The sequence below is a fragment of the Opisthocomus hoazin genome, chromosome 18 (assembly GCF_030867145.1).
Source record: "Opisthocomus hoazin isolate bOpiHoa1 chromosome 18, bOpiHoa1.hap1, whole genome shotgun sequence".
Lineage (NCBI taxonomy): Eukaryota > Metazoa > Chordata > Aves > Opisthocomiformes > Opisthocomidae > Opisthocomus > Opisthocomus hoazin.
Window position 1 is genome coordinate 1,519,441 of NC_134431.1, and position 24,604 is coordinate 1,544,044.

At 60.6% G+C, this 24,604-nt stretch overlaps 3 protein-coding genes across 3 annotated transcripts in view; 1 reads left to right on the plus strand and 2 right to left on the minus strand.

The window, feature by feature from the left end:
• The first annotated feature begins 1,034 nt into the window (after positions 1 to 1,034).
• On the plus strand, positions 1,035 to 16,156 carry LOC104333145 (sacsin). The gene is made up of 7 exons (XM_075438645.1): positions 1,035 to 1,397; positions 1,793 to 1,880; positions 1,997 to 2,099; positions 2,406 to 2,552; positions 2,888 to 4,220; positions 4,452 to 4,540; positions 5,108 to 16,156. Exons 1-7 carry the CDS (start codon positions 1,375 to 1,377, stop codon positions 15,247 to 15,249), a joined length of 11,925 nt encoding a protein of 3,974 aa, XP_075294760.1. The 5' UTR covers positions 1,035 to 1,374; the 3' UTR covers positions 15,250 to 16,156.
• Positions 16,157 to 16,738: 582 nt separating this feature from the next.
• The window catches only part of CEP250 (centrosomal protein 250), a 45,805-nt gene continuing 37,939 nt past the window's right edge, over positions 16,739 to 24,604 (minus strand). The window contains exon 32 of the mRNA XM_075438926.1: positions 16,739 to 19,583. The gene's annotated coding sequence lies outside the window, so the exon portion shown is untranslated. The remainder of the gene's footprint in view (positions 19,584 to 24,604) is intronic.
• Positions 20,642 to 24,423, minus strand: LOC142363567 (uncharacterized). Its single transcript, XM_075438932.1, has 2 exons — positions 24,181 to 24,423; positions 20,642 to 21,737 (listed from the first exon to the last, which is right to left on the minus strand). Exons 1-2 carry the CDS (start codon positions 24,326 to 24,328, stop codon positions 20,668 to 20,670), a joined length of 1,218 nt encoding a protein of 405 aa, XP_075295047.1. The 5' UTR covers positions 24,329 to 24,423; the 3' UTR covers positions 20,642 to 20,667.

Genomic DNA, 24,604 nt, shown 5'->3' on the forward strand with positions numbered 1-24,604 from the left:
AGGTTCTCCCCACGCCCAGAACACTGCCATGTTCTCCATACCCTCACCACATGTCTCCGTGACCCATAGTAATTCCACCCCACAGCTACGTCCCATGTAACTCCATCACCCCATAGCTCTATACCTACGGCTCCCATCCTGTTGCCATGGCCCCATGGCCACCTGCCCCATAGTTGTATCCCCATAGTCCTTGTCCCACTGCCACACCCCATCCTGCTGCCATGGTCTTGTGGGCCTTGACCCATAGCCATATCCCTATGGACCCTGCCCCACGGCCATGGCACCACGGCCCCAGCCCCATAGCCATATTCCTGCAGTCCTGCTGCCCCATAGCCATATTCTCTGGTCCTCACCCATAGCCATGGTCCTCTAGGACCATAGCCATGGTCCACACAGTCCCGCTGCCCCATAGCCATATTCTCCGTTCCTGACCCACAGCCATGGTCCTCTAGGACCATAGCCATGTTCCCACGTGTCCCTGACCCATCGCCATGTTCTCTGGTCCTGACCCATAGCCATGGTCCTCTAGGCCCCATAGTCATGGTCCCCACTGTCCCGCTGACCCATAGCCATATTCCATGTTCCTCTAGGCCCCATAGCCATGGTCCCACGTGTCCCTGACCCATCGCCATACCCCAGTGGTCCCGTCCCTACAGCCGCATCCCCCCTGCCCCACCTCCGGTCGCCCAGCGGCCCCCACCCCACAGCCACTTCCCCCCCACCGGGGTCCGGTGGTCCCCGTGTGGCCCCGCACCCCCGAGGCCTCACGGCCCCGTCCCTGCCCCCCCTCCCCCCCCGCCAGCCACCGATCCAAATCAGCTGAGCGGGCTGCGCGGCGGGGAAACGAAACTGCTCGGGAGGGGCGGGGCCACGGGGACCGGCCCGGGGGGACCGGCAGCGGCAGCGGGGCAGCGCCTCGGCCGGCAGCGGCTCCGGCAGCGGCACCGGGACTGGGACCGGCACCGGGACTGGGAGCGGCACCGGCACCGGCACCGGCACCGGCACCGGGACTGGGACCGGCACCGGCACCGGCACCGGCACCGGCACCGGGACTGGGACCGGCACCGGCACCGGGACTGGGAGCGGCACCGGCACCGGCACCGGCACCGGCACCGGCACCGGCAGCGGGACTGGGACCGGCACCGCCACCGGCACCGGCACCGGCACCGGGACTGGGACCGGCAGCGGGAGCGGGACCGGGACCGGCACCGGCACCGGCACCGGGACTGGGAGCGGGACCGGGACCGGCAGCGGGGCAACGCCTTGGCGGAGAGCGGGACCGGCACCGGGAGTGGCACCGGGACTGGGACTGAGACTGGTACCGGCACCGGGAGCGGGACCGCGGGGACCCGGCGACCCCCGGCAGCGCCCGCCATGGCCCTCAAGCAGCCAAATGCGTGAGTGGGGCTGGGGGTGTCCCGGGGGTGTCCCTGGGGTCTGGGGGGGTGGGGGGCACAGGGGATGGCTGGAGGGTTCCGAGGGTCACTGGGGGCTCAGGGGTTGGTGGAGAGACCGAGAGGGTTGCTGAGGGAGGTGGGGATTGCGGGGGGCTCGGGGGTTGCTGGGGGGGTATGGGGGAGTTTCAGGGCTGCTGGAGGACTCCGGGAGGAGGTGGGGGGGGGGTCCTTGGAAGTGGTTGTTTCAGTGAGTCCCGGGAGGAGTCAGGGTCCTTGACCCCCACAAGGAGCGGGACATCCCGTTGCACCCAAGGAGGACGTGGGGGTCCTGTTCACCCCTGGAGACCAGCCCCCCCCCCCCCCCCCCGCCCCCACCCCTACTTGCTGCTTTGCAGGGAGGCCTTCTGCCAGCGGGCTCCCATCTTCCTCGACTACCTGCACAGCATCCTGCAGAAGTACCCCGACGGGGGGCAGATCCTCAAGGTGAGACCCCCGGGGAGCCCAGCACCAGTCCCCGGAGCTGGCTGGGAGAGCGGGTCGGTGCTTTCCTCCGGGGGCCGGGGGGACCCAAGCGTCCGGGCACTGACCCCCGAACCCAGGAGCTGGTGCAGAACGCGGACGACGCCGGCGCTAACGAGGTCGTGTTCGTCTCTGACGAGCGGGAGTTCGACGTCACCGGAGGGGGGCTGGAGGGCACCCAAGGTGAGAGGGGCTACGGGCGCTGGCAGAGGCTGAACGAAGCACAGGGGTGACACTGGCAGGTGGTGGGAGGGAGCGGGGGGTACTGGTGAAGAACTGAAGAGGGATCAGAGTAGACTGGGGGAACTGGGACCAATGAGGTGTTCTGGGATGTGCTGGGGGCACTGAGGGTACTGGGAGGACTCAGGGGTACTGAGGGAGGTTTTGTGCGACTGGAGGGGCGACTGAGATGGTGGGGACACCGAGTGCGGGTCGCGATCCCTCCTGCGTGCCCCATGTCTCCACTAACCCATGGTCTGACCCCCCCAGGCCCAGCCCTCCTGGCCTACAATGACGCCTTGATGTCCCCCCGGGACTGGGCAGGGCTCCTGCGCCCCGGGGTGTCCCACAAGCGGGGGGACCCCAGCACGGTGGGGCGCTTCGGCCTGGGCTTCACCTCCGTCTACCACCTCACCGGTGAGCCACACTGGGGGCCTCCACTGGAACCCAACTGGGGCCATGGGCTGGACTGGGGGGCACGGAACTGAAGGTGCCGTGGAGTACTGGGGGGCACTGAGGGGGTGCAGAATGGAGGGCTGTGTCTCGAGCTGGGTGGCGATGGAGGGCAGGGCTGCAGGAGCAAACCGAGGGAGGACTGATGAACTGGGACTGAGCTTGGGATCTTGGGAGTCACTGTGGGGTTGAACCTGAGGGTACTGGGCGGGTGCCCGGGGCACTGATGGGTTGGGATGATCTGGGGAGGTGGTGGTGTCCACGCCATCCCCATGGCCTCATGGGTCCCATGTCCCCAGACCTGCCAGGTGTGCTGAGCCCCCCTTCCTTGGGGGTGCTGGACCCCGAATGCCGAGTGCTGCCAGGTGCCGGTGCCCGCTGGGACATCTCTGCAGCCCGGGACCTTCCTGGCCTTTTTGAGCCCTTCTGGGCTGGGCTGGAAGCTGTGGGACAGCACCGTGACTCTGCCCAGGGCACCCTCTTCCGCTTCCCCCTCCGCCAGGAACCCTCGGGAATCGCTGCAGGGGTCTCCGATCCTGACCGCCTCCGTAGTCTCCTCCAGACCTTCCTCACCGAGGCCCCTCTTGCCCTCCTCTTCCTCCGGCACGTCCGCCGCGTGGCCCTGTACCGCGTGGCACCTGATGGGGTCCAGACCCTCATGGGGACCCTCTCGGCATCCTCTCGGCCTCTCCCTGTCCCAGCGCCATCAGGGGACGAGGGGCTGAGCCTGGCATGGTGCCTGGTGGCCCTGCACAGGGATGGGGTGGGGGACGGCAGCGAGTGGCTGGTGGCCACAGGCAGGGCCACGGAGGGCCCGGCCGTGGAGCTGGGCGCAGGGCTGGGGTGCTGCCCCGAGCTGAGCCTGGCGCACCCCCTCCGCGGGCCCTGCCGAGGGCGGCTGTGCTGCTTCCTCCCCCTGCCAGCCACGGACGAGACGCTCACGGGGCTGCCTGTCCACGCCAGTGCCCCCTTCGCCCTCTCCGATGACCGCCGCCACCTCCGCTGGCCCGAGGAGGGCGAGGAGGGCGAGGAAGACGCCCGCTGGAACGTCCTGCTGCTCCTTGGCCTCCTGCCACGGATCTACAGCCACATGGCTGCCGCGGCCGCGGCTCTGCCCGGCGCAGACGCCTACAGCATCTGGCCGGACCCCGAGCGCGCGCCGGGCTGCGGCCGCATCCGCAGCCTGGTGACCGGTGTCTGCCGGGAGCTGGCGGCTGCCCGCGTGCTGGTGCCTGCCGCGGAGCGGGCTGGAGGGCGGCTGCGGGCTCTCGAGGTGGTGCTGCTGCCGGAGGCCGCAGGGGACACGGCCGCGCGGCGGGCGGTCCGCGCCTTGCTGGTGGCAGCCGGGGAGCCGGCGGCCGAGGTCCCAGCCCACGTTCAGAGAGCGCTGGCTCTGGGGATGGCAGGCGGCGTGCGGGAGGCCACGGCGGGACACGTGCGGGAGGTTCTGCGACGCCGCGGGGCGGCGGGTCTCCCGGCCGCCGACCGGCTCTCCCTGCTGCGCTACGTGGCCGGGGACGGGTGCCACGTGGAGCTGCGGGGTCTCCCCCTCCTGCCTCGCGCCGACGGGACCTTCGTGGCCTTTGGGACCGCGTCAGCCGTCGTCTACGTGGACACGTCCGACTGCCCCAGGTGAGCGCGGGCAGCCCCGCTCCCCGCAGCAGCGGGGCGTGAGCCGGCTGCCCGGGGCGCGGCTCCCGCTCTGAGCTGAGAGGGGGCCAGGGTGGAACCCGGCCATTTGGGCGTCTCGCCGCCCTCCTCCTCTCCCCCGGCCTTGCCGAGCGGGAGCCGAGCCGGGCATCCAGCACACTGCCCTCCCCCCAGTGCCCCTCCAGACCCCAGCACCTCCCTTTGTCCCCACAGGGAGCTCCTGCCTGGCCTGGCCGGGTCCTTCCTGCCCTCGGACCTGGAGCCGGGCTTGGACAGCCTCCTGCGAGGCATTGCCAAGGCGGGTAAGAGACCGGGGGTCCCTGGGCCACCTCTGGGTCCCCTGACCTCCCTCTAAACCCCAACACCCCTAGGCTCCCTGGTACACCCTTGGGCTCCTCCGCAGCCCTCATATGCCCCTGTCCCATGCTGATACACCTCGGGTCCCCGATCCCGCTCTGAGGCCCCTCTCTGGGCTTCCCCATCCGTTCAGCGGCACTGTAGATCCCAAGCCTCACTGTGTCTCTTCAGGTTGGGGTGCATTGTCTGAGACCAAGGCCACCTCCCCTATCCTGCATCTCATGTGTCTCTGGGGACTCCCTCATCCCCTCTGTGCTCCCTCAGAACCTGGGTCTCCCCGTGTTCTGCATCTGAGCACCTCTCTGCCCCCCAGTACTCCCACCTTCCCTCTCAGATCTTCTCTATCCCCACCAATCTGGGGTTCCCCTGTTCCTCCTATTCAGGGTACCCACTGTCCTTCCAGAGCCCAGGTCCTTCCATCCCCAGTAGATCTCAGTTCTTTCCCCCACATCCTGGGTCACCTGCCAGGTCCCAGGTCCCAGGTCCCACGCATTCCTCTGCCTCCCACACAGGTCTGTTCCCCAACCTCGTTCTGCTGGACCCAGCCATGACTGCCCGGACCCTACGCTTGGCTCTGCCCCCCACCTGGACGTCCCAGCCTTCAACCCCAGTGACCTGGTGCCCGGCGCAAGGCCCCCCGCAGCCCCCAGCCTCCTGGTTCCCAGCCCTGTGGCAATTCCTGGCCCACCACGTGGAAGACCTGGGCACTCTGGAGGGGCTCCCTCTCATCCCCCTCTCCCCACTTGGTGCCCCCAGCATCTCTCTGGCTCTGCTGATACCCCAGTCCGGTCTTATCTTCCAGGCATGGGATGACCAGAGCCTGCCGCCTGCTGTGGCCACTGTCCTGGAAGCCCTGGGATGCCCAGTGGTGCGGCCAGGCACGTGGCACCGCTCCCTGTCCCGCTACGTCCTGCCTCCATCGCCCCTCAATGCCCTGCGGGCCCTGGGCAGGCGAGGGGCTGCTGCTGTGGCCTCCCGCCTGGCCTCGCTGCCCGCCGTGGACGTGGTCACTCTCCGGCTCTACCTGGCAGACCTCCCGTCCCTGACAAAGGAGGACAGGGCCACGCTGGCTGCTCTGCCGCTCTTCATGCCGCTGCCCTGCTTGGCCACCCCGCAGCCCACGGAGCTGGTACCGGCCGGTGCCAACGCAGCGCTGGAGCCAGAGCTGGAGCTGCCCAGAGACGTGCTGCTGCCGGAGACCGTGCTGCAGTGCCGGGATGACGTTGACCGGCAGCTCCTGGGAAGGCTTCAGACATCCCTCGTCAGTGCAGCCCACGTGGCGCTGGAGGCCATCAGAGCCGTGGCCCGGGGCACCTACGCAGGGCGGGCAGCCGAGACCCAGGCTCTGCTGCTGTGGGTGCTGCAGCACGGAGACGTCCTCTTCGCGCAGAGCCCCGCGCTCCAGCAGGCCTGCAGCAGGCTGGCCTTCCTGGAGACCCCCAACGGCCCCATGTGCCCGCGAGACCTCTACGACCCCGGTGAGAGCACCTTGCAGGCACTGCTGGGCCCTGAGCGCTTCCCTCCTGCCGCCTTCCGCAGTCCGCCTGTCCTCCGTGCCTTGAGAGCCCTGGGCTTGCGGCGTGGTGAGGGGTGCCTGGTGCCTTCAGACATCCTAGAGGCTGCAGCCAGCGTGAGTCAGGGTGACGCAGCAGCTCTGGACAGGGCTCAGGCACTGATCGAGGTCTGCAACCACGCCAAGGCACTGGCTGGCTTCAGCACTGAAGAGCTTCAGCAGCTCCAGGACCTGCCATGGGTGCCCCGTTCCAAGTGCACGAGAACGTCGGGGCAGCCCTTCCTGCCCCCCAGGGAGCTGCGGTCCACCCAGTACGAGCCCCTGGTCGGGCTTGCCATGCACCTGACCAGCGCCTTTGTGCCAGAGGCAGAGAAGCAGCTGGGGCTGAGCCAGACCCCACCGCCCGAGAGGGTGTGGGAGCAGCTGAGACAGCTGGTGGGGTGCAGGGACGTGGGTGAGGTCGGTCCCGCGCTCCACCCTGTCTACCGGCACATGCAGGAAAACCTGAAGACCTTCGGGGCTGCCCCGGGTGATGCCGTGGTGTGGACCGGAGCTGGGTTTGTCCTGCCACGTGACGCCGTGCTGGGCTATCCTGAGGAGCTGGAGCTGGGGATGCTGGTGCCCCAGGTGCCCCCAGACTTCTTGCCCTACAGCTGCCTCTTCAGGGCTTGGGGCGTGGAGGCGAGGGTGAGTGAGGAGAGGGCAGTGACAGCCCTGCGCTGCCTGGCGCAGGACATAGACGCACGCAGCTCCAGAGCTGGCACTGCGGCAGAGTTGCAGGTGGCCGTAGCTGTCCTGGAGTGGCTGAAGAGCCGGGGGCACTGGGGAGAGGGCACGGTGCCAGTTCCTGTGAAGACCCTGGAGGGCTCGGGCTTTGCCCTCCGCCCGGCTGCCTCTACCGTATACCTGGACATGGAGCTGGAGGCAGAGGAGGATGTTCAGGAGGTGGTGCATGAGGCTGTGCCATGCAGCACAGCCATATTCCTCGGCACGGAGCTGCTCAGCACACGGGTGCTGGGGCCAGAGCCGTTCACAGCCTGCGGCCCCTCGGAGCCCATCACCTTACGGCTTCGCAACATCCTCCGGGAGTACGGCGAGGAGGGCGACCTCTTCACAGAGATCGTCCAGAACGCAGAGGATGCTGGAGCTACTGTGTGCTGCTTCCTCCTGGACCTCCGACGCTGCAGAAAGGCCACCTCCGGGCTGCTAGACCCCGACATGGCTGCCTGCCATGGGCCAGCCCTCTGGGCCTACAACAATGCCCTGTTCACAGAAGATGACCTCCGTAACATCACACGGGTTGGGGCTGCCACGAAGGAGGGCCGGGAAGGCCAGATCGGGCGCTTTGGGCTGGGCTTCAGCTCTGTCTACCGGGTCACAGACGTGCCAGCGGTGCTGAGTGGAGAGACGCTGCTCATCTTTGATCCCAACGGCACCCATCTGGGCAAGCACATCCCCAGGGCTGGCTGCCCTGGCATCCGCCTGGACTTCTCCAACCGACCACGCATCCTCCGTGCCTTTGCTGAGCAGTTCTCGCCCTACCATGGTATCTTTGGGTGCCGCCTGCCTGAGCCAGGACCCTTTCCAGGGAGCCTTTTTCGCCTGCCTTTTCGCACTGAAGAGGAAGCCGTGACATCCCAGATTTGCTCAGAAGCCTTTGGTACAGAGCGCGTCCGTTCTCTTGGCGCCAGCTTCCTTGGCTCTAACCGGCTCCTGCTGCTCTTCCTGCGGAGGGTGAAGGAGATGTCCCTGGAGATGCTGCCAGACACAGCCACCTCTGCGGAGGAGACCATGCCTCTGGCCACGCTGCGGCGAAAGGAGATCCGAGACTTGGGGGCCCCTGGGGACCCCCCAAGCTGCGCAGCCATTGAGCAGCTCACAGCCTGCGAAGAGGCAGCCAAGACCACGTGGCACTACCTAGTGTTGGTGTGTCGGGGTGAGGGGGAATTGCTGGAACTGTTTCACCAGAACACAGAGGCAGGGCTCCATCCTCCACCTCCCATGGCTGGTGTGGCCCTTCCCCTTGCCCTTACTGCAGATGGCAAGTGGGTGCCGCGCCTGGGTGCCGAGGAGGGGAAAGTCTTCTGCCACCTTCCCATGCCAATCGCCTCAGGGCTGCCAATCCACGTGCACGGGGCCTTCAGCATCCTCTCAAACCGCAAGGGACTGTGGGACACGGCGGAGCGGGGTGAGTGGAACCGGGTGCTGCTCCGCAATGCTGTGCCAGCTGCCTGGCTCCGGGCACTGGACCACCTCCGCACCATGCAGGAGACAGGTGAGTTGAAGGGCTATGAATATCATGTCTTCTGGCCGGACACCAGCGCTGCCCGTTACCCCTTTACGGAGGCTGTGACTGGTTTCTACCAGGCTGTGGCAGCCAGGAACGGCCCCAGGCTCTTTTCTGATGGCTGCTCATGGTGCTCACTGCAGAACGCCCGCTTCCTGCACCAGGCTGTGGTCGGACACCCCAAGCTGGGTGCCGTGGCGAAGCGTGTCTTTGCCACCACGCTGCCTCGTCCCCTGTTAGCTGTGGCCTTGCCAGAGCACGTGCAGAGGGGCCTCGGGAAGGCAGTGGATGCTGGCACCTATGACTGGCCACGCTTTTACTGCGAGCTTGTGCTTCCCAACTTGGAAGACCTCTCTGTTGTCGACCGGGACGCGCTGCTGCTCCATGCGCTGGATATGTCCCATGACGATGTGGACAAAGTGCTGCAGACAGTGCCCTGCATTCCTGCCACCCCTCATGGCCACCTGCAGCTCATCAATCGCCTGGTGCATCCCAGAGGCCGCACCGCCGCTTTGTATGACCCTAAGGATGGGCGCTTCCCCACGGGGGATGCCTTCCTTTCCCCAGAAAGACTGAGCCAACTGGAGAGGCTGGGCATGGTTAAGGACACAACGACCCTGCCAGAGCTGCTGGAGCGGGCGAAGACAGTGCAGCTTATCTGGTCTGAGGACCGCACCCAGGGCTGCCGGAGGGCTGCCTGCATCCTTGAGCTGCTTCGGGATGCGGTGGAGGACAGGGTGAACAACACCATGCAGGCAGCTTTCCAGGCTGTGCCCTTCCTCCCTGGTACACTTTCCACTGGCGAAAATGTGCTGTTGCCAGCTGCCCAGCTCTACCATCACCTCCACGCCCCACTAGTGGGACTCATCCGCCCTGTCTTGGCTCCTAAAATGCTGGGAGAAAACTTCAGCCTCCCCAAGGAGGTTGCGTCCTTCTTGGGGCTGGACCGGCAGCTACCAGCAGCTACAGTCCTTGAGCAGCTGCAGGCACTGAGCTGTAGCTCCAACGCTCTTGCTTTGGAGAACCTGCAGGACAGCACCCACCGCTGCTACAGGTACCTGCACATGCTGCTCCAGAGGGATCACTCCAGCTGGGATGAGGTGGCTTCTGCAGTGGCCCAAGGGGAGCCCTTCATCTTGGTGGGTTCCCACTTTGCGCCAGTCACGGCTGTGGCTGAGACGCTGTCATTTGAGGCTGCCCCGTATCTTCACCAGCTCCCAGAGCAGTACCAGCCCTACAGCCAACTCTGGGAGTGTGTGGGGCTGCGCCACACGTTCACCTGGGATGATTATGCCCGAGTGCTCTGCGTCCTGGCAGAGCTGCATGCTGGAGAGCCGCTGCCTGCTGCGGAGCTGGCTCTGGCCTTGCGGCTGGTGTCCTGTGGCTTGATGGCAGATGACAAAAAGCCAGATGCCTACCAGACCCAGCAACTCTTTCTACCTGATCAGGAGGGCATTCTGCGCCCACGGGACAAGCTCCACTTCAATGATACGCCATGGATGTCAGTGGACGGACGTGTCCTGCTGTGCCATGAAGAGCTGTCCCGAGCCACAGCCTTGCACTGTGGGGTGCCCACCACACGGCACTGGGCACTGGAGAGGAGCCGACTGCTCACTGCAGATCTGAGCCACTGGGTGCAGCCGTTTGGTGCCCGTGAAGACTTGCCTACACGGCTGAAGAACATCTTGGGGGAGCACCCAGCATCCGCTCGTGACATAGTGACAGAGTTGCTCCAGAATGCGGATGATGCTGGTGCGAGGCTTGTGCACTTCGTATGGGACCGCCGGCAGCACCCCGCGGATACCACTTTCAGTGAGCACTGGAACTTCCTGCAGGGCCCTGCCCTCTGCATCTACAATGACAGCTCCTTCCAGCAGCAGGACATCGAAGGCATTCAGCAACTGGGGGTGGGTGGCAAGCAAGGCCGGCAGGATGTCACAGGCAGATATGGCCTTGGCTTCAACACTGTCTTCCACTTTACTGACTGCCCAGCCTTCCTGACTGGAGACAGTGCCCTGTGTGTTTTTGATCCCCATCTCTACTACGTGCCAGGAGCCACAACTGAGAGCCCTGGTGGGATGTTCGCTGTCAACCCTGAATTCAAGAGGACCTTTCCAGATATTTATGGCACCTTCCTACCCTCCATCTTCAACCTGAACCAGGGTGTCCTTTTCCGGCTGCCCCTCCGCACTCCAGTTGGGGCTACCATCTCCAGGGTGTCTAACATGGTCGTGCGGGACCAAGACCTCAGGGCCATGGAGGAAGTACTGGCTGAGGAAGGTGAGAACTTGATGCTCTTCCTCCGGCACCTCCGCACCGTGATCTTCTCTGAGATCCCCCCCAATGGGCAGAAGGTGTTGGAGAGGCTGCGGGTGGCCACAGAGCTGACAGATGGTGATGCAGTGCTGAGACAAAGTTTTCAAGAAAGATTGAGCCAAGCCACGGACAGCAACAGCCCCACCTCTGTGTCCTATACCATGACAGTCAAAACCAGCAAGGCCAGGGCCAGCACCGTGTGGCGGGTGATCTCCCAAATTGGGGTGCAGGAAGGGGCTGAGGAGTCTCCAGTGCCTGGGCGGCTGCCCTACGGGGCTGTGGCTGCCTGCCTGAATCCACTGGGCTTGGACAAAGCCACGGGCAAAGCTTTCTGCACCCTCCCACTGCCGCTGACCACAGGACTGCCTGTGCACATCAATGCCAACTTCTCGGTGGATGCGGCCAGACGCAGGCTCCGCCAGGACCCAGGCACCACAGAGGCAGCCTGGAATGCCTTCTTGCTCCGGCACTTGATGGCTCCGCTATACTGTGCCTTTCTCACCAGGCAGTGGAAAGCCCTGGGGCCTGAAGGGCACCAGTTCAAGTCCCTGGAGGTCTGCGAGCAGCGCCTGGCCTCCCACCTCCTCCGGTTCTTTCCTTTTGTGACGAAGGTGCTGCCTACCTTTCAAGACCTGGTGAGGGTTGTCTATAGGCACCTCAGTCACACACGCCTGCCCCTGGTGCCTGTGTACCGTGCGAAGCCCCATGGCTGCATGGTGACTGTGACCTGGGCATCTCCAGGTGGTGGGGATGTACTAACAGAGCCATACTTCCTCCGCGAGACGCCTGAGCCAGCTCTCCTGGAGGTGCTGCAGCGGCTGAACATGAACCTGGTGCCAGCATTCGCCCATCGGCGGCAGATCTATAAGGAGTTCGTTGAAGCCCATGTGCAGGCTGTTGACTTGCAGCCGGCCTCTCTCCGGCGCTTTCTCAAGGCCCTGGCACTCCCTGTGCCCTGCGTGCTGGCTGAGACACCCCTGAGGACCGCGGAGAGCTGCTCCATCCTGCTGAAACACTGCCTGGAGACCATACATGGGGACCAGGAGGAACTGGAAGGCCTGCCCTTGCTGGCCACAGAAGATGGCTGCCTGAATGCCCTCAGCATCCACCACCCAGTCTTCCACAACTCCTTTGCCCACCTCTTCCCCCGCCACCGCCACCGCTTCGCCAGCAAGCTAATTTCTGGCTTGACCCTGCCTCGCTTTGTGAAGGAGCTTGGCCTCCTGGAGGCCACACCACTCATCCAGGAGGCACTGGACCAGCTGAGCTGGACCACAGGGGGGCAGAAGTGGCTCAAGGAGCTGTGGCAGTTCTTCAGCGCAGTGGTCGACACACCCATGGAGGCCAAAAAGAAGTTGGAGGCAAACATCAAGTCATTCATGGCCCATCTCCAGGATGTGGAGGTGCTGCCTGTTCAAGGGGGTAAGACAGGCTCAAAGCACCTACTGCCACTCTCCTCCCTCCCCAGGGTTCTTTATGAGTGTGACACAGATGTGGCCAAGGTGCTGCACAAACTGGGCATCCCTGTGCTCCAGCAGTCCCTGCTGCCTTCTAGATTTGCCTACCAGTGCCTGAAGACCAGGGCGCTGCAGGCCACAGAGCCCAGGGCTGTGCTGGCCCAGCTGGCAGACACCAGAGCTGATCTCCACTGGAAGGACTTAAAAGAGTGGGATGTGACTGTCCTGCTGTACTTTGTGCAGGGAAAACTGGATTCATCGGCACTGGCACAGCTCCGGCTCCTGCCTCTCTTCCGGAAGTACGGTGGGAGGGACTATGTCTCTGTGGCACCCTACCACAAGGTGCTGTTGCTCAGAAGCCAGTTCCTAGAACTGCCCCCGGGTGCCCAAGCCCTGTACAGCCTGGAGAAGGGCATGTTGCTGCTGACAGCAGACAGGATCCACCAGGAGCTGGCCAAGGATTTGCAGTGGGAGCTCACAGATGACCGGCAGCTCTTCAGGAATGTGGTGCTGCCCCGGCTGTCCCAGCTCACAGCGCGAGAGCTCATGGAAGCTGTGCGCTTGTTCTTTGCCCTGCAACAGATCCGTGATGCTGAGTTCAAGGCAGATGTTGTGGCAGCTTTTCGGACTGTAGCCTTTATAAGCGATGCCCACGGTGAGCTGCGCCTGGCCTCCTACTTCTATGACAACACGCCCTCCTTCTGCACTCTGCAGCTCCAACACCGCTTTGTGCCTGAGGCTTTCTTTGTGGAGCTAGATTACAGCAGGGAAGATGTGAAGGACTTCCTGCTTCAGGCAGGTGTCCGCACCAGCCTCTCTGTGGAGGATTTTGTGGCACTGGCCCTGGGGATAGAGGACGAAGCCACTCAGGCTAGATGCCACACTGAAGACCTGCTGGCGCGACAGCAGGAGATGCTCAACAAGCTTGGCACCCTGTCGGACAATCCCTTGACAGAGGGTTTCCTGGGGCAAATTGCCTCAATCCACTTCTTGCCTCCACTGGACATCCCCACAAGCTTGAGGAACCTCCACCCACCTTTTGCAGCCTTCACTAAGCCTGTGGCCCTGAAAGGCAGCGTTTCTCACTGCCACGAAGATGTGGCTGAGCTCCTGTGGACATCAGCCACCATCCTGCCAAAGTCCTTAGCACTCGAGCAGAACCTCCTGGAGGCCATGGGAGTCCTTGTAGAGATACCCACCACCCTGGTGGTGGCCAACCTGGAGCAGGTGTGCAGGGCAGCCTGCCAGACACCACAGCAGGTGAGCACACGGGCCAAAGTGCTCCAGAAGGTGTACAGCTTCTTGCAGACCCATCTGGAGGAGGTGGACGCAGGGCACCTCGCTGAGCAGCCTGTGGTGCTGACCAAGTCAGGGGACATGGCCATGCCACGACAAGTGGTGACATCACTCCCGGACGAGGCTGACTTTTACCCCTATCTCCTCACACCTGACCCCCGCGTGGCTGTCTATGGAGACCTCCTGCAACACCTTGGGGTGGTCCTGCTCCCCACACTGACTCACTACAGCTGTGTCCTGGCCCAAATCCACCAGGAGAGCCATGTCAGTGGGACCCTCAATACTACCCAGAAGAAGACAGTCCTGCTGGCCACACGGCACTTCTTCCAGCTGCTGCGGGAGCCACTGCAGCCCCCCGATTTCTCCTCTGTGGCTGAGCTGTACCTGCTGAGCACTGCTGACTGCCTAGAGCCATCCCACACGATGTACTTCAACGACTGTGTGTCCTCAAGAACCTGCAGAGCCTTGGGGAAGAGCTTTGTGTTTATGGCTGAACTGCCAGGGACTGGGTGTAATGCTTGGTGGCTGCTGCAAATGCTACCACAGCGCCTGCGGCCGAGGGCACTCTCCGAGGTGACAGAGCAGCAGCTGGAGGAGGGCAGTCTGCGGCCATGTCGCTATGGTTCTCGCTGCCCTGGGCAGAGGCGTCTGCAGAACCTCCTGGTATCACCATGGTTTAGGATGGGGCTGGAGGCCCTGCTCCGGTGGCAGAGCTGCAGGGCTACGATGAGAATGGAGGGGGATGGCAGCTTTGCAGTGGAGCAGCTGAAAGTTCAGTGCTGCGAGGACATCCGCACTGTGCTGGTCCACCGTGGTGCAAAGGTGGCGGGCAGCTCCCAGCCACGGGTCATCCATGTGTGCCTTGCTAGTGGTGCCCAGCGGCTCCTTTACGTTCGGCACGCAGATATGGTGCTGGACCGGCACCAGCTGAGGATCCTGGAGACCCTCGCGAATGAGATCAACATCATCCTGGGTGGACATCTGGAGGCACCTGCCTTGTCAGTGCTGCGTGAAATGCTGGTCTGCCAGGAGCCACACGATGTGGCCGTTGTTCTGGAGGAGAATGATGTGGCACTGGTGGGTGCTGCACCAGTGCTGGAGGAGGTCATGGCACCAGAGCTGGATCCAGAGCTGGAGGAGGCTGTGGCAGAGGGAAAGCCCTGGAAGGATCAGCACAGCCTGGCGCCAGAAGTGAATGGCAATGTGGATCACAGCCTGGAAAAACTGCGGCAGCCGAGTGCTGCCAAGTGGCCAAAGGCGTTGCGGGACCTCTACCTCCAGTACAGCCCTGCGAGTGCTGCCCTGCACCGCTGCTGGGGACAGGAAGGCCATGGCTCCTGGCTCTGCAGTGAGGCGGCCACAGCCCCGACTCCATTCGTCCCGGAGGCCCAGCGGTGGCTGCGGCAGGCCAAGAGTGACCTGCAGGCAGCCCACAATGACATCAGGCATTGCTGCCCCAACTGGGTCCTCTTCAAGGTGCACCAGGCCCTGGAGAAGGCGCTGGTGGCTGCTGTACTTTGCCATGGTGAGACCTTTGAGGGCCAGCTGGGCCTGGTGGGGCTGGCCCAATGGCTGGAAGCGGTGGAGCCAAAGCTGAGGGGCCTGGCAGAGGAGGTGGAGTGGTTGCATGGCTGTGGCATGGATGACAAGGCCACACAGTACCCGAGTTACCATCCCCTCCCCATCACCCCCAACGAAGCCTTCCACAGCGTGGATGAAGAGGAGGTGCTGAAGCGGGTGCAAGGAGCGGTGGGGAGGCTGCAGGACCACGTGGGCGGAATGTGAGGATGTCCCCACAGAGGGGACACAGGCCGCCGGGCCACGGATGTGACGGATGCACTCAACCCCCTTAACCAAACTCACAGCAGCTTGGTGCAGGCTCCGGAGAAGGTAAAGTCCTGAGCCATGGCTGGGCCGTGAACTCCTCTAGTTTCAACCTGTTGTTTGAAAACCCACCACAGATCAGAGTGACAGAGAGAGCACTGATGCGTATGAGCTTGGGACACCGATCGTGCCATGAACTCATGAATAGCGGGTGGCTTTTTCAAGACTCATTTATCAATGAACAAAGAAAGTTGTGGGTTCAAGGGGTCTCCTATCTCATGTCATGTAACTTGCCTATGAGCCAACCCCTTCATCCCATAAATATCACAGCCTAAGTGAGCCTTCTCTGAGCTCTCCCGGCGAGGCGGCATGGCTGCATGGCGGTGATCTCCCCTTGAGCTGGGACGCCCCTCAAGGTTGCTCCTTGAGGCAGAGAGATCTTTCACCAACGGCAGATCTTCGTTAAGTGACCGATATCACACATAACCCTGTAGTATGATAACTTTGATTTTGCCTTTGTAACTTTGAGTGCATGCTGAATTGATGTTAATGAAATATTAAGAATACTCCTTTAGACATAAACCAAACTATTAATGAAGTCTGGAGCTAAGTCTAGATGCAGCCGCATCTAGACTGCTCTCTGAGAAGCAGTTTAGAAAGCAAGGGGGTCCATTCTGAACCTCGTGACTCCACGAGGGGGTCTCCCTTACCCTTTTGTCTCTGGTCTCTCTGTGAATCATTCTAACTCAAGTGTAACTCAATTTTCCTTTGTATGTTTTTTCTGTGTAGTAATTAATAGAGGGAACCTTGCCATCAGACGTTGTTAAGTCACACTTTTAAAACATCATATTAAATACACTTATTCTGATGCCTTTGACAGTTGTTCTTTAAGCCATCCTAAATCACTCATTTGTGACAAATTGGCGTAGTTGGCAGGATCCTAAAACAGAATTCACAACCAATCGTTGTAGTCGTCAGGATCCTAAATCCCTAATTCGTGACAATGGGACCACCATGGGCCCACGAGAGACCCACCACGGACCTGTTGTAGAGTCACCATGGACTTGCCACAGACCTGCCACAGGCAATTCCAGACTGTCCAGCCCTGCCTAGGCCACTGAGAGCCATGGGGTAGCACGTGCCATTGGCATGCCTTGAAAGAGGGAGAAATACAGTACAATAATAAAAGTTGCAGTGCTGGTAGACCCTTCACTAACAGCGTGGTCAGGGGACATGGAGAGGTCATGGCTGACTGGATGTGTGTGGAATGTGAAGGTGGCAATGAAGGGGTTTAGAGGACTGTGGTGGGCTGACCTTGGCTAGCCACCAAGCTGCTCTATCACTCCCCCTCTTCGATAGGACAGGGAGAGAAAATATGATGAAAATCTCATGGGTCATAAGGACAGGGAGATCAGTCACCATTTGCTGTCACAGGCAAAACAGACTTGGCTTAGGAAAATTAATTCAATTTATTGCCAATTAAACAGAGTAGGATAATGAGAAACAAGAACAAACCTAAAAACACCTTCCCCCCATCTCTCCCTTCTTCCCGGGCTCAACTTCACTCCTGACTCTTTCACCTCCTCCCCCGGAGCTGAGCAGGGGCACAGGAAATGTGGGTTGGGGTCAGCTGGTAACACTTCATCTCTGCCTCTCCTTCCTCCTCACGCTGTTCCCCTGCTCCAGCGTGGGGCCCCTCCCATGGCAGACAGTCCTAAACTAACTTCTCCAGTGTGGGTCCTTCTCACGGGCTGCAGTTCTTCCAGAACTGCTCCAGCGTGGGTCCTTTACATGGGGTGCGGTGCTTCAGGAACAGACTGCTCCAGCCTGGGCCCCCTGTGGGGCCACAGGTCCTGCCAGAAGACCTACTCTTGTGTGGACTCCTCTCCACAGGCCACAGCTGCTGCCAGGAGCCTGTTCTGGTGTGGGCTCTTCATGGGCTGCAGCTCCCTTCAGGGCATCTTCATCTGCTGTAGTGCGGGGTCCTCCACAGGCTGCAGGCTGGACACCTGTTACACCGTGGTCCTCCATGGGCTACAGGGCAACAACCTGCATCAGCATGGTCTTCACCACAAGCTGCAGCGGCATCCCTGCTCCAACACCTGGAGCACCTCCTTCCCCTCCTCCTTCACTGACTGTGGGGTCTGCAGCAGAGTTGTTGCTCTCACATATTCTCACTCCTTCCTCGCAGCTGCTGTCGCACAGCAGTTTTTATATCTTCTTAAATATGTTATCACAGAGGCGCTACCAACATCGCTGATTAGCTCAGCTTTGGCCAGCAGCGGGTCCATCTTGAAGCCAGCTGCAACTGTCTTTGGCTGACATGGGGGCAGCTTCTGGTGTCTTCTCACAGAAGCCACCCCTGCGGCCCTGCTGCTGCCATAACATTGCCACATAAACCCCTATACAAGGATGATGAGGTGGTGTCAAGGGGAGCATGGAGGACTCAAGCAGACACGAGGCACGTGAAGTAGCAAGAGAAGCATGAAGTTTCAATCAGATGGAGACATCGGCATAGGCCCAGAGGCCATCACCAAAGTCAGTGTTTGATTGTGTTGGCATACGGAGATGAAATGTCATGATAGGGATCATGACTCCAGGGGCTGCCAAGCTGCCATGGCATCATCTCCAAGTGTTGGGTTGTCCCTGCCATGAGGTCAAAGGGCAGTTCCTGGGGACACCAGATCATCTGGTTGGGCCAAAACTACACAACTAGGATGCCATGCTCAGTGCTGAAGGCTCGCTGTCAGGTGCCCTGACCCTTGACCAGCTGTAGAAGGTGGAGGCTTATGTGCCTTCAAGGCTGGGAAGACCAAGCACGTGGCTCCCATCTCTCTTGTCTGTGGTTCTCCCCTGTGGTGAGCATGGGATGCAAGAAGGAGCTGAAGCCAGATGTGATGTCAGTGGACAGCATGTGTGAGCTTCTGGGGACCACAGAAATGAGGGGTGGCTTCCATCAAGAAGATGCAGTGCTGCCAATCAGCTGGGCCCTCTGCACTGGTGGCACCAGGACTCTACATGCAGGACAGGCATCAAGGCTGTGGCTTCCCATAGAGGCTGGTATGGGAGCATCACAGGATTCCTCTGTGAGGCCCTGTGCCATGGGCTCTGGGTTCTCTTGCCAGCTGGGTGGGAATCTTGATGTTAGAGCAGGAAGAGGGTGCTTTGACCCTGCATGCCTTTGCTCTCCCATGGATGAGACGAAAGTGGCGGGCTGAAGGAGTCCTGAACACCTGGGTCCTCTTCTAGCTTGCAGGGAGGAGTTCCGCATGTCCTGGATGCTTTGGCAGCTTGTCGACAAAGTGTCCAGTGGGAAGAGAAGGGCAGGGTGCCTGCAAACCTGGACACCTGTGTTTGCCAGCCATCTGTGGAAGTCCAGGAGTTTGAGCATGGAGCATGTCCCCATGCCTTGGTCAACTGCGTTCTCTCCAGGACTTTGGATATCTGGGTCCTCTTCTAGCTAATCAGCAAGTTGCGCCTCCCTCTGAGAAAGGCATGCTCCGATTAGCATCGTAAGAGTAGTAAACATCGTTCTTCACCCATCCTTAGGCAGAGCTTGATATATTCCAGTTGCTCTCTCACATAAAGACCTCCACCACCTCGCCTTGCTGGCCTATCTTTCCGAAGAAGTCCGTAGCCATCTACGACAGCATTCCAGTCACGCGAGCTGCCCCACCATGTCTCTGTGACTGCAATGAGCTCGTGGCCCTGTGACCACACACAGATCTCTGCTTCTTCCTGTTTATTCCCCATGCTGCAGGCGTTGGGTGTACAGGCCTGAGGTAAGTGAGCACGCAGGCTTCCCTGGAGGGGTGCAAGAGGACCTGCCATAGCCATACCTGTCCTTAAGGTGGTTGGCCTTCTGGTCCACAACTTGGGAGGCAGCTAAGGAACATCTGTCTCTGCTCAGGTTGGCCTGGCTTATTCCCCAGTTGGATGCAATGGCTTGAACATCGAGACATTGGACCCCGCTCCCCAAGTACTTCAGGTGAAAGCCTGCCACGCAAAGTTGGCCAGTCTGCTGCCAACTGTGCTTTTGTAGCTCCCACTTAAACCAGGGAGTCCTCACTACATGCTGATGGCAGCACACCTTGTCCTTTTCTCGGCAGCTTTCAGTGCGCGTTGGGCGCAGGTCCTCGCACGGGCTCACGCCGGGGACGTGCCCAGCTGGAGCTCGTGGCAGCGCAGCCATGACCTACGACCACTTGCACCCAGAGCTGGACAGGGATGAATTCCACATGCCATGGCTGTAGCCAGACCGGAGGACATCAGCAATGCTTGGGTCAGCTTGCTGGCTGCTCGTAGGACAACAACAGAACACAGGAGATGGTGCTCACCCTGCGAAGCTGGCCCCACGCCCCAGCCCTTCTGCAGCTTGGAGCTGCCAGAGCCAGCAGGACTCCCTGCAAGGGAGCAGGCTTTGCCCTGGGGAGGAGAGCAGAAACAGCCCCAGCACTGTCCTGCAGCCATCATGGGACAGGAGCACTCAGGGGCCACCTCTGGGTTGGGGGTTGGGGGATGGACCCACGGCCGGGCTGAGGCACCCCATGGAACGCTCACGGATGGGTGCTGGCACAAGTGGATGGAAGGGATCCGCTCATGACGCATCTCTGCGGACTCCCTGAGGAACCACGGATGGCGACAGGACTCTGCCCAGTGCACTGCTCATTCATTTCATTGTATATCTCAGCACAGAAGCGTGCTCAATCCGCCTCGAGGGGCAACGTAAGAATTCCCCAAGGTTCCCCATGAAGCTGCAGTCCCTTAAGGGGTTGTCCCCATCCCCTGCTGCACAGCCGGCACCGCAGGTCCCGTGTCACAGAGGTGCGATGCCATGGTCTGTGTTCCTGCCACAACCACCAGCGCCCGACGACAAGCACGACGCAGCCCTTCTCCCCTGCTCCCGGTGCCTCGGACGCGCGACCCAGCCCTTCTCGCCTGCATCAGTCACAGTCTGTGTTTCCACCTTGGTGGCATCATGAATCACTGGCAGAAGACGATGTTTGTGCTGTCGGAGGTACAGCCCCGCTCCACCAAGGGGGGAAGCCCCCACTGCCCGGGGCAGGCTGGAACAGGCACTGCAGGGATGGTGCGGGGTGAGGACCCCGCTCTGGGGAGCTCGGGGGGCTGGGAGCTTGGCTTGCCCTCTCCACCCACCCCTGCGAGGCCACGGGCTGGGAGAAGCCCTTCTGGGCTGCTGCTGCCCTGCTGAAATCGAGCATGAAATTGAGCATCTCTGCCTAGGGGGCACCCGTCCCTGGGCTCGTGCCGCAGGGATGCTCCACAGGAGCAGCCGGGTGCTGCCCGGAGCCTGAGCCGGTGCCTCCTCTGCCCCTTCCCAGGCTGGAGCCATCGGAGCCAAGGCTCACCGGCCCAGCATCAGGATGCTGAAAAGCCACCTGCGCAGAGTAAGGAGTTGCTGGGTGCCAAGGCGGGCGCGGGGCTGGAGTCTGTGCTCAGGACCCAAGGGCAGGGAGCAGCACCGCTCACCCCTGCCCTCTCTGCTCTGGAAGGTCTGGAGGATGCTGCTGCTGCCCAAGCTGCTGAAGCACACGAAGCGCAGGATCCTGCGGCTGCAGGCCATGGCCCGTGAGGACTGGTGGGTGCTGGTGGTGAAGGAGCCATCTGGCCTCCAGCCAGCTCTTGCTGGGGCCGTGCCCAGGGGCCCCATTGCCCCATGACTCTCCCTGGGTAGTGAGAGGGGGCAGGGAACCCCCATCCCACATCTCTTCTCAGCTGGCCAGGGCAGGACCAACACACTTCTCTGCTTGGCTTTCGGCTTAGGATGTGCCAGCTCATGCTGGAGGCTGCGGAGGTGACTGCCAGCAGCATGGGAGTGGAGATGAAGGTGGATGGGGATGGTGAGATGGAGCTGGAGACAGAACTGGAGACAGACCCACCAGCAGCAGGACAGGCATGTGCTCCCCATCCACTGCCCACGGTCAGGATCAGTCGCCTGCTGCCGGGCTGGGGTGGTGGGCCCCGCCGCAGGGACAGGGCACCCGGTCCCCTCGTCCTGGCAGCACAACTGCCAGCACTGCGCTGCCCTGAGCACCCGTCACTTTGGGGAGGGAGCGATTCCTTAGGGCCAGGCAACCCCAGTCTAACCCTAAGCCCAGCCGGCAGAGTCCTGCTCTCTCCAGCGTGTCCCAAGGCTGTGGCAAATCCAGTGCCCAACAGGACGCAGCCCAGCCCAAAGCAGCTGCGGCCGTGGAGGCGGCCAGGGAGCCCCCAGCTCTGCTCAGCGAGGTGCTGCTCATTAGCCAGGCGGCCGTGCCACTTCTTTTCTTCCAGGGCTGATGGAGATGTGGGGCTTGATGGGGCAGGAGTCAACATTAGAAGAGGAAGACGTTTTTTCAGACCCAAGCTCTCTGTCTCAGACTTGCATTTGCTTTGGCACATGCGGCATTTCCAGAGTTGTGGTTTCCGCTTGCTCTGGGTTCCTGGTGCTATCGGGCAGAAATATTTAGCTCACTGTAACGCTTAGATCACAGTGATATAGGGCAGAAATGCTGAGGTCGTAGTGACATTGCTTAATTTAGGCCTGACTACTTTGTATAAACAATGCATGCCTTACTAACACTTCTGCCCTTGAAGAGGAGCTAACAGACTGATCACAGGGGAACATCCAGTCCAGAAGGTGCCGAAAGATGGATGATTGCTGGAGAAGTATGAAGTTAACAAAAACCCGGGGTAACTAGGAAAAAGGTAAAGGTGGCAGGGGGAGATCACAACCACCAACTCAATTCAGAACCCAAAAGACCTCACCCCCCCAGCGTGTGAGCATGCGTAGTTAAATGACAAAGGAGTACACCTTTAAGATAAGCATCTAAAGCACCGAACCAACCAGCATGCAATGAGTCATTGCTTCGGTTTTGTGAGAGTATATAGTCCTTGTGACTCTGCTAAGCCGGGTGCGAGCTTTGTGGAATTATCACCTAGCACCCGTATCTGCGCAGTATGCAATGAAGAGAATTCCTCCTCTCTCTGTGTATCTTGGCATATGGCACATCAGGTGAATGATCCCACTTTTGGGACACCACCACCTGCTCGGTCAGCTATGACATCACCAAAAGCTGCAGAAGGCAGGGGCACGCTCCTGCCCTCGTGGCTCCAGAGATACCAGTGACATCAGAAGCACCTGCAGAAGCCAGGTGTCCATTCATCCCTTAACAGCTCCCAAGCCACCAGTGACATCAGCTCTACAAGCCAGCTCCTGCTCCCACCCTCAGCCACCTGGGACATCACAAGCACTCGCACAAGCCAGGAGCTGGCTCCTGCCACGGCTACTCTTCCGGCACATGGGACACCAGAAGCAACTCCGCAGAGAAAGTTCCTAAAAAGGGGTCTTTGGAGGCTCAACGTGAGGCTTTGGACACCAAACCAATGAAGCTTTGTGCCCTGAAGATGCACCTTGAACCCTGAAATGAGGCTTTGGGCCCTCCAAATGCAAGACTGGATGCTTCAAAGGAGAATTTGTTCCCTGAAAATGAACCTTTGGGAGCTAAACAGGAGGCCTGGGGCCAGAAAAGGAGACTTCGAACTCTTTAAAGAAGGCTTTGGACTCTAAAATGGAGGATTTGGACCTTCAGAATCAGACTTTGGGCCTTCAAACTGATGCTCTGGGACCTTGAGATGAGTTCTTGAACCTTGAAATGCAGGGCTTGGAACTGATGAAGGGAGGACTTGGACCCTAAAAATGATGATCTGGTCTCTGAGACTCAGTGGCCTAAATAGAGGCTCGGATCATAAAAACCAGGGTTTGGACACTCCAGATGCGGCTTGGAGTTAAAAACGCCTGTCTGGATCCTAAAACTCAGGCTTTAGAGCCTGCAAATTAGGCTTTGGCCACTAAAAATGCAGCTCTGGACTCTCAAAAGGAAACTTTGCAAACTACAGCTGAGCCTTTGGACCATAAAAAGGAGACTCTGGAGCCTAAAATGAGGCTTTGGAAGCCACAGCTAAGAATGTGCAAAGTCCAAATGAGGCTTTGGACACTAGAAATGTAGCTTTGGAGCCTAAAAAGAGGCTTTCTGCCAGGAAAAATGAGCATTGGGACTCTCCAAATGAAACTGTAGGCCCTAAAAAAGGGCTGTGGGCGATAAAAGACAGATTTGGACCCTAAAAATGGCAATTTCAGCCCTAAAAAATGGGGCTCTGGGCACTAAAAAGGATGGGCTAGATGCTACAAATGTCACTTTGGGCCCCACAAAGGAGGGGAATCTGATTCTTGGTTCCTCTATGGCCCCCAGAAATGGAGCTTTGGTCCTGAATACAGGGCCTTGGGCACTGGAGTGGAGGCTTTGAGCCGTAAAAGGGGGCTCTGGACCTTGCAAAGGAGAGCTCGGACCCTCCAAAGGAAGGTTTGGGCCTCAGGAATATAGGGCTTCGGGCCCTAAAAATGGGGCTTTGGAAATGAAATTGAGGCTTTGAACCCTGAAATCAGGTTTTAAGCCCTCACATCATGCTTTGGTTTTTAAAATTAGGGCTCTGCACTATAAAAAAGGGTCTTCAGAACCTCAACATGAGGCTTGGGAAACTCAACAGATGAGACTTTATTCCTCTAAATGAAGGAGTCTGGATTCTGCAAGGAGGCATTGGAAGCTAAACATGAGGGTTGGGTCCAGAAAAGGAGCCTTTGGACCCTATAAAGAAGGCTTTAGACTCTAAAATAGAGGCTTTACACCTTAGTAGACTCTGTACCTTCAAAATGGTGTTTTGGGCCCTTAAGATGAGTCTTTGAACCTCAAAAGGTGGGTTTGGAACTTAGAAATGAGGGTTTGCACTCTCAAAATGAAGCTGTAAACCCTAAAGGAAAAGTCTGGACTCTAAGGATGAGTCTAGGGGACAAAGCGCCGCCCACACCCCGTCCCTTGGCAGCGACGGACTCACGATGGAGGACGGCGGCCCTCTCGCAGGGCCGGGCGCTGGTGGTGGTGGGGCAGAAAGCAGTGCAGAGGAGGTGCCAGGCAGCCTGGCTGTCGCAGCCCTCGTGGAGGCAGCGGCAGGTCTGGCCCAGTCTCAGCAGGGCGGGCAGCATCCAGAAGGAGATGATGTGCAGGAGCTGTGGGGATGGGGGAGAGCATCAGCCCTGGGACCGCCCTGCTTTCAGGGGGAGACCCCAGTCCCACCATCTGCCCATACGCACCATCTGAGGGAAGACCCTGGATGGCAGCCATGTCCTCCCCCTCCTCACCACCCCTCAGGCTGCTGCAGGGTCACTTGGGCTGTGGGGAGGGATGTGGCTGAGGTGATGGCGGGCAGCCCCGCAGCAAGCTTCACCCCCCACCCATCCTTGTCCACCCCACCTCCATCC

What these genes read in the sequence shown, in the direction of transcription:
- LOC104333145 (XM_075438645.1), top strand. Translation starts at nt 1,375, where the DNA reads ATGGCCCTCAAGCAGCCAAATGC. An exon ending in GACACGTCCGACTGCCCCAG is followed by an intron (nt 4,221 to 4,451) that starts GTGAGCGCGGGC and finishes TTGTCCCCACAG; the next exon opens with GGAGCTCCTGCCTGGCCTGG. An exon ending in GCGAGGCATTGCCAAGGCGG is followed by an intron (nt 4,541 to 5,107) that starts GTAAGAGACCGG and finishes CCTCCCACACAG; the next exon opens with GTCTGTTCCCCAACCTCGTT.
- LOC142363567 (XM_075438932.1), bottom strand. Translation starts at nt 24,328, where the DNA reads ATGCTGCCCGCCCTGCTGAGACTGGGCCAGACCTGCCGCTGCCTCCAC. An exon ending in GAGGGCCGCCGTCCTCCATC is followed by an intron (nt 21,738 to 24,180) that starts GTGAGTCCGTCG and finishes TCTGCCCGATAG; the next exon opens with CACCAGGAACCCAGAGCAAG.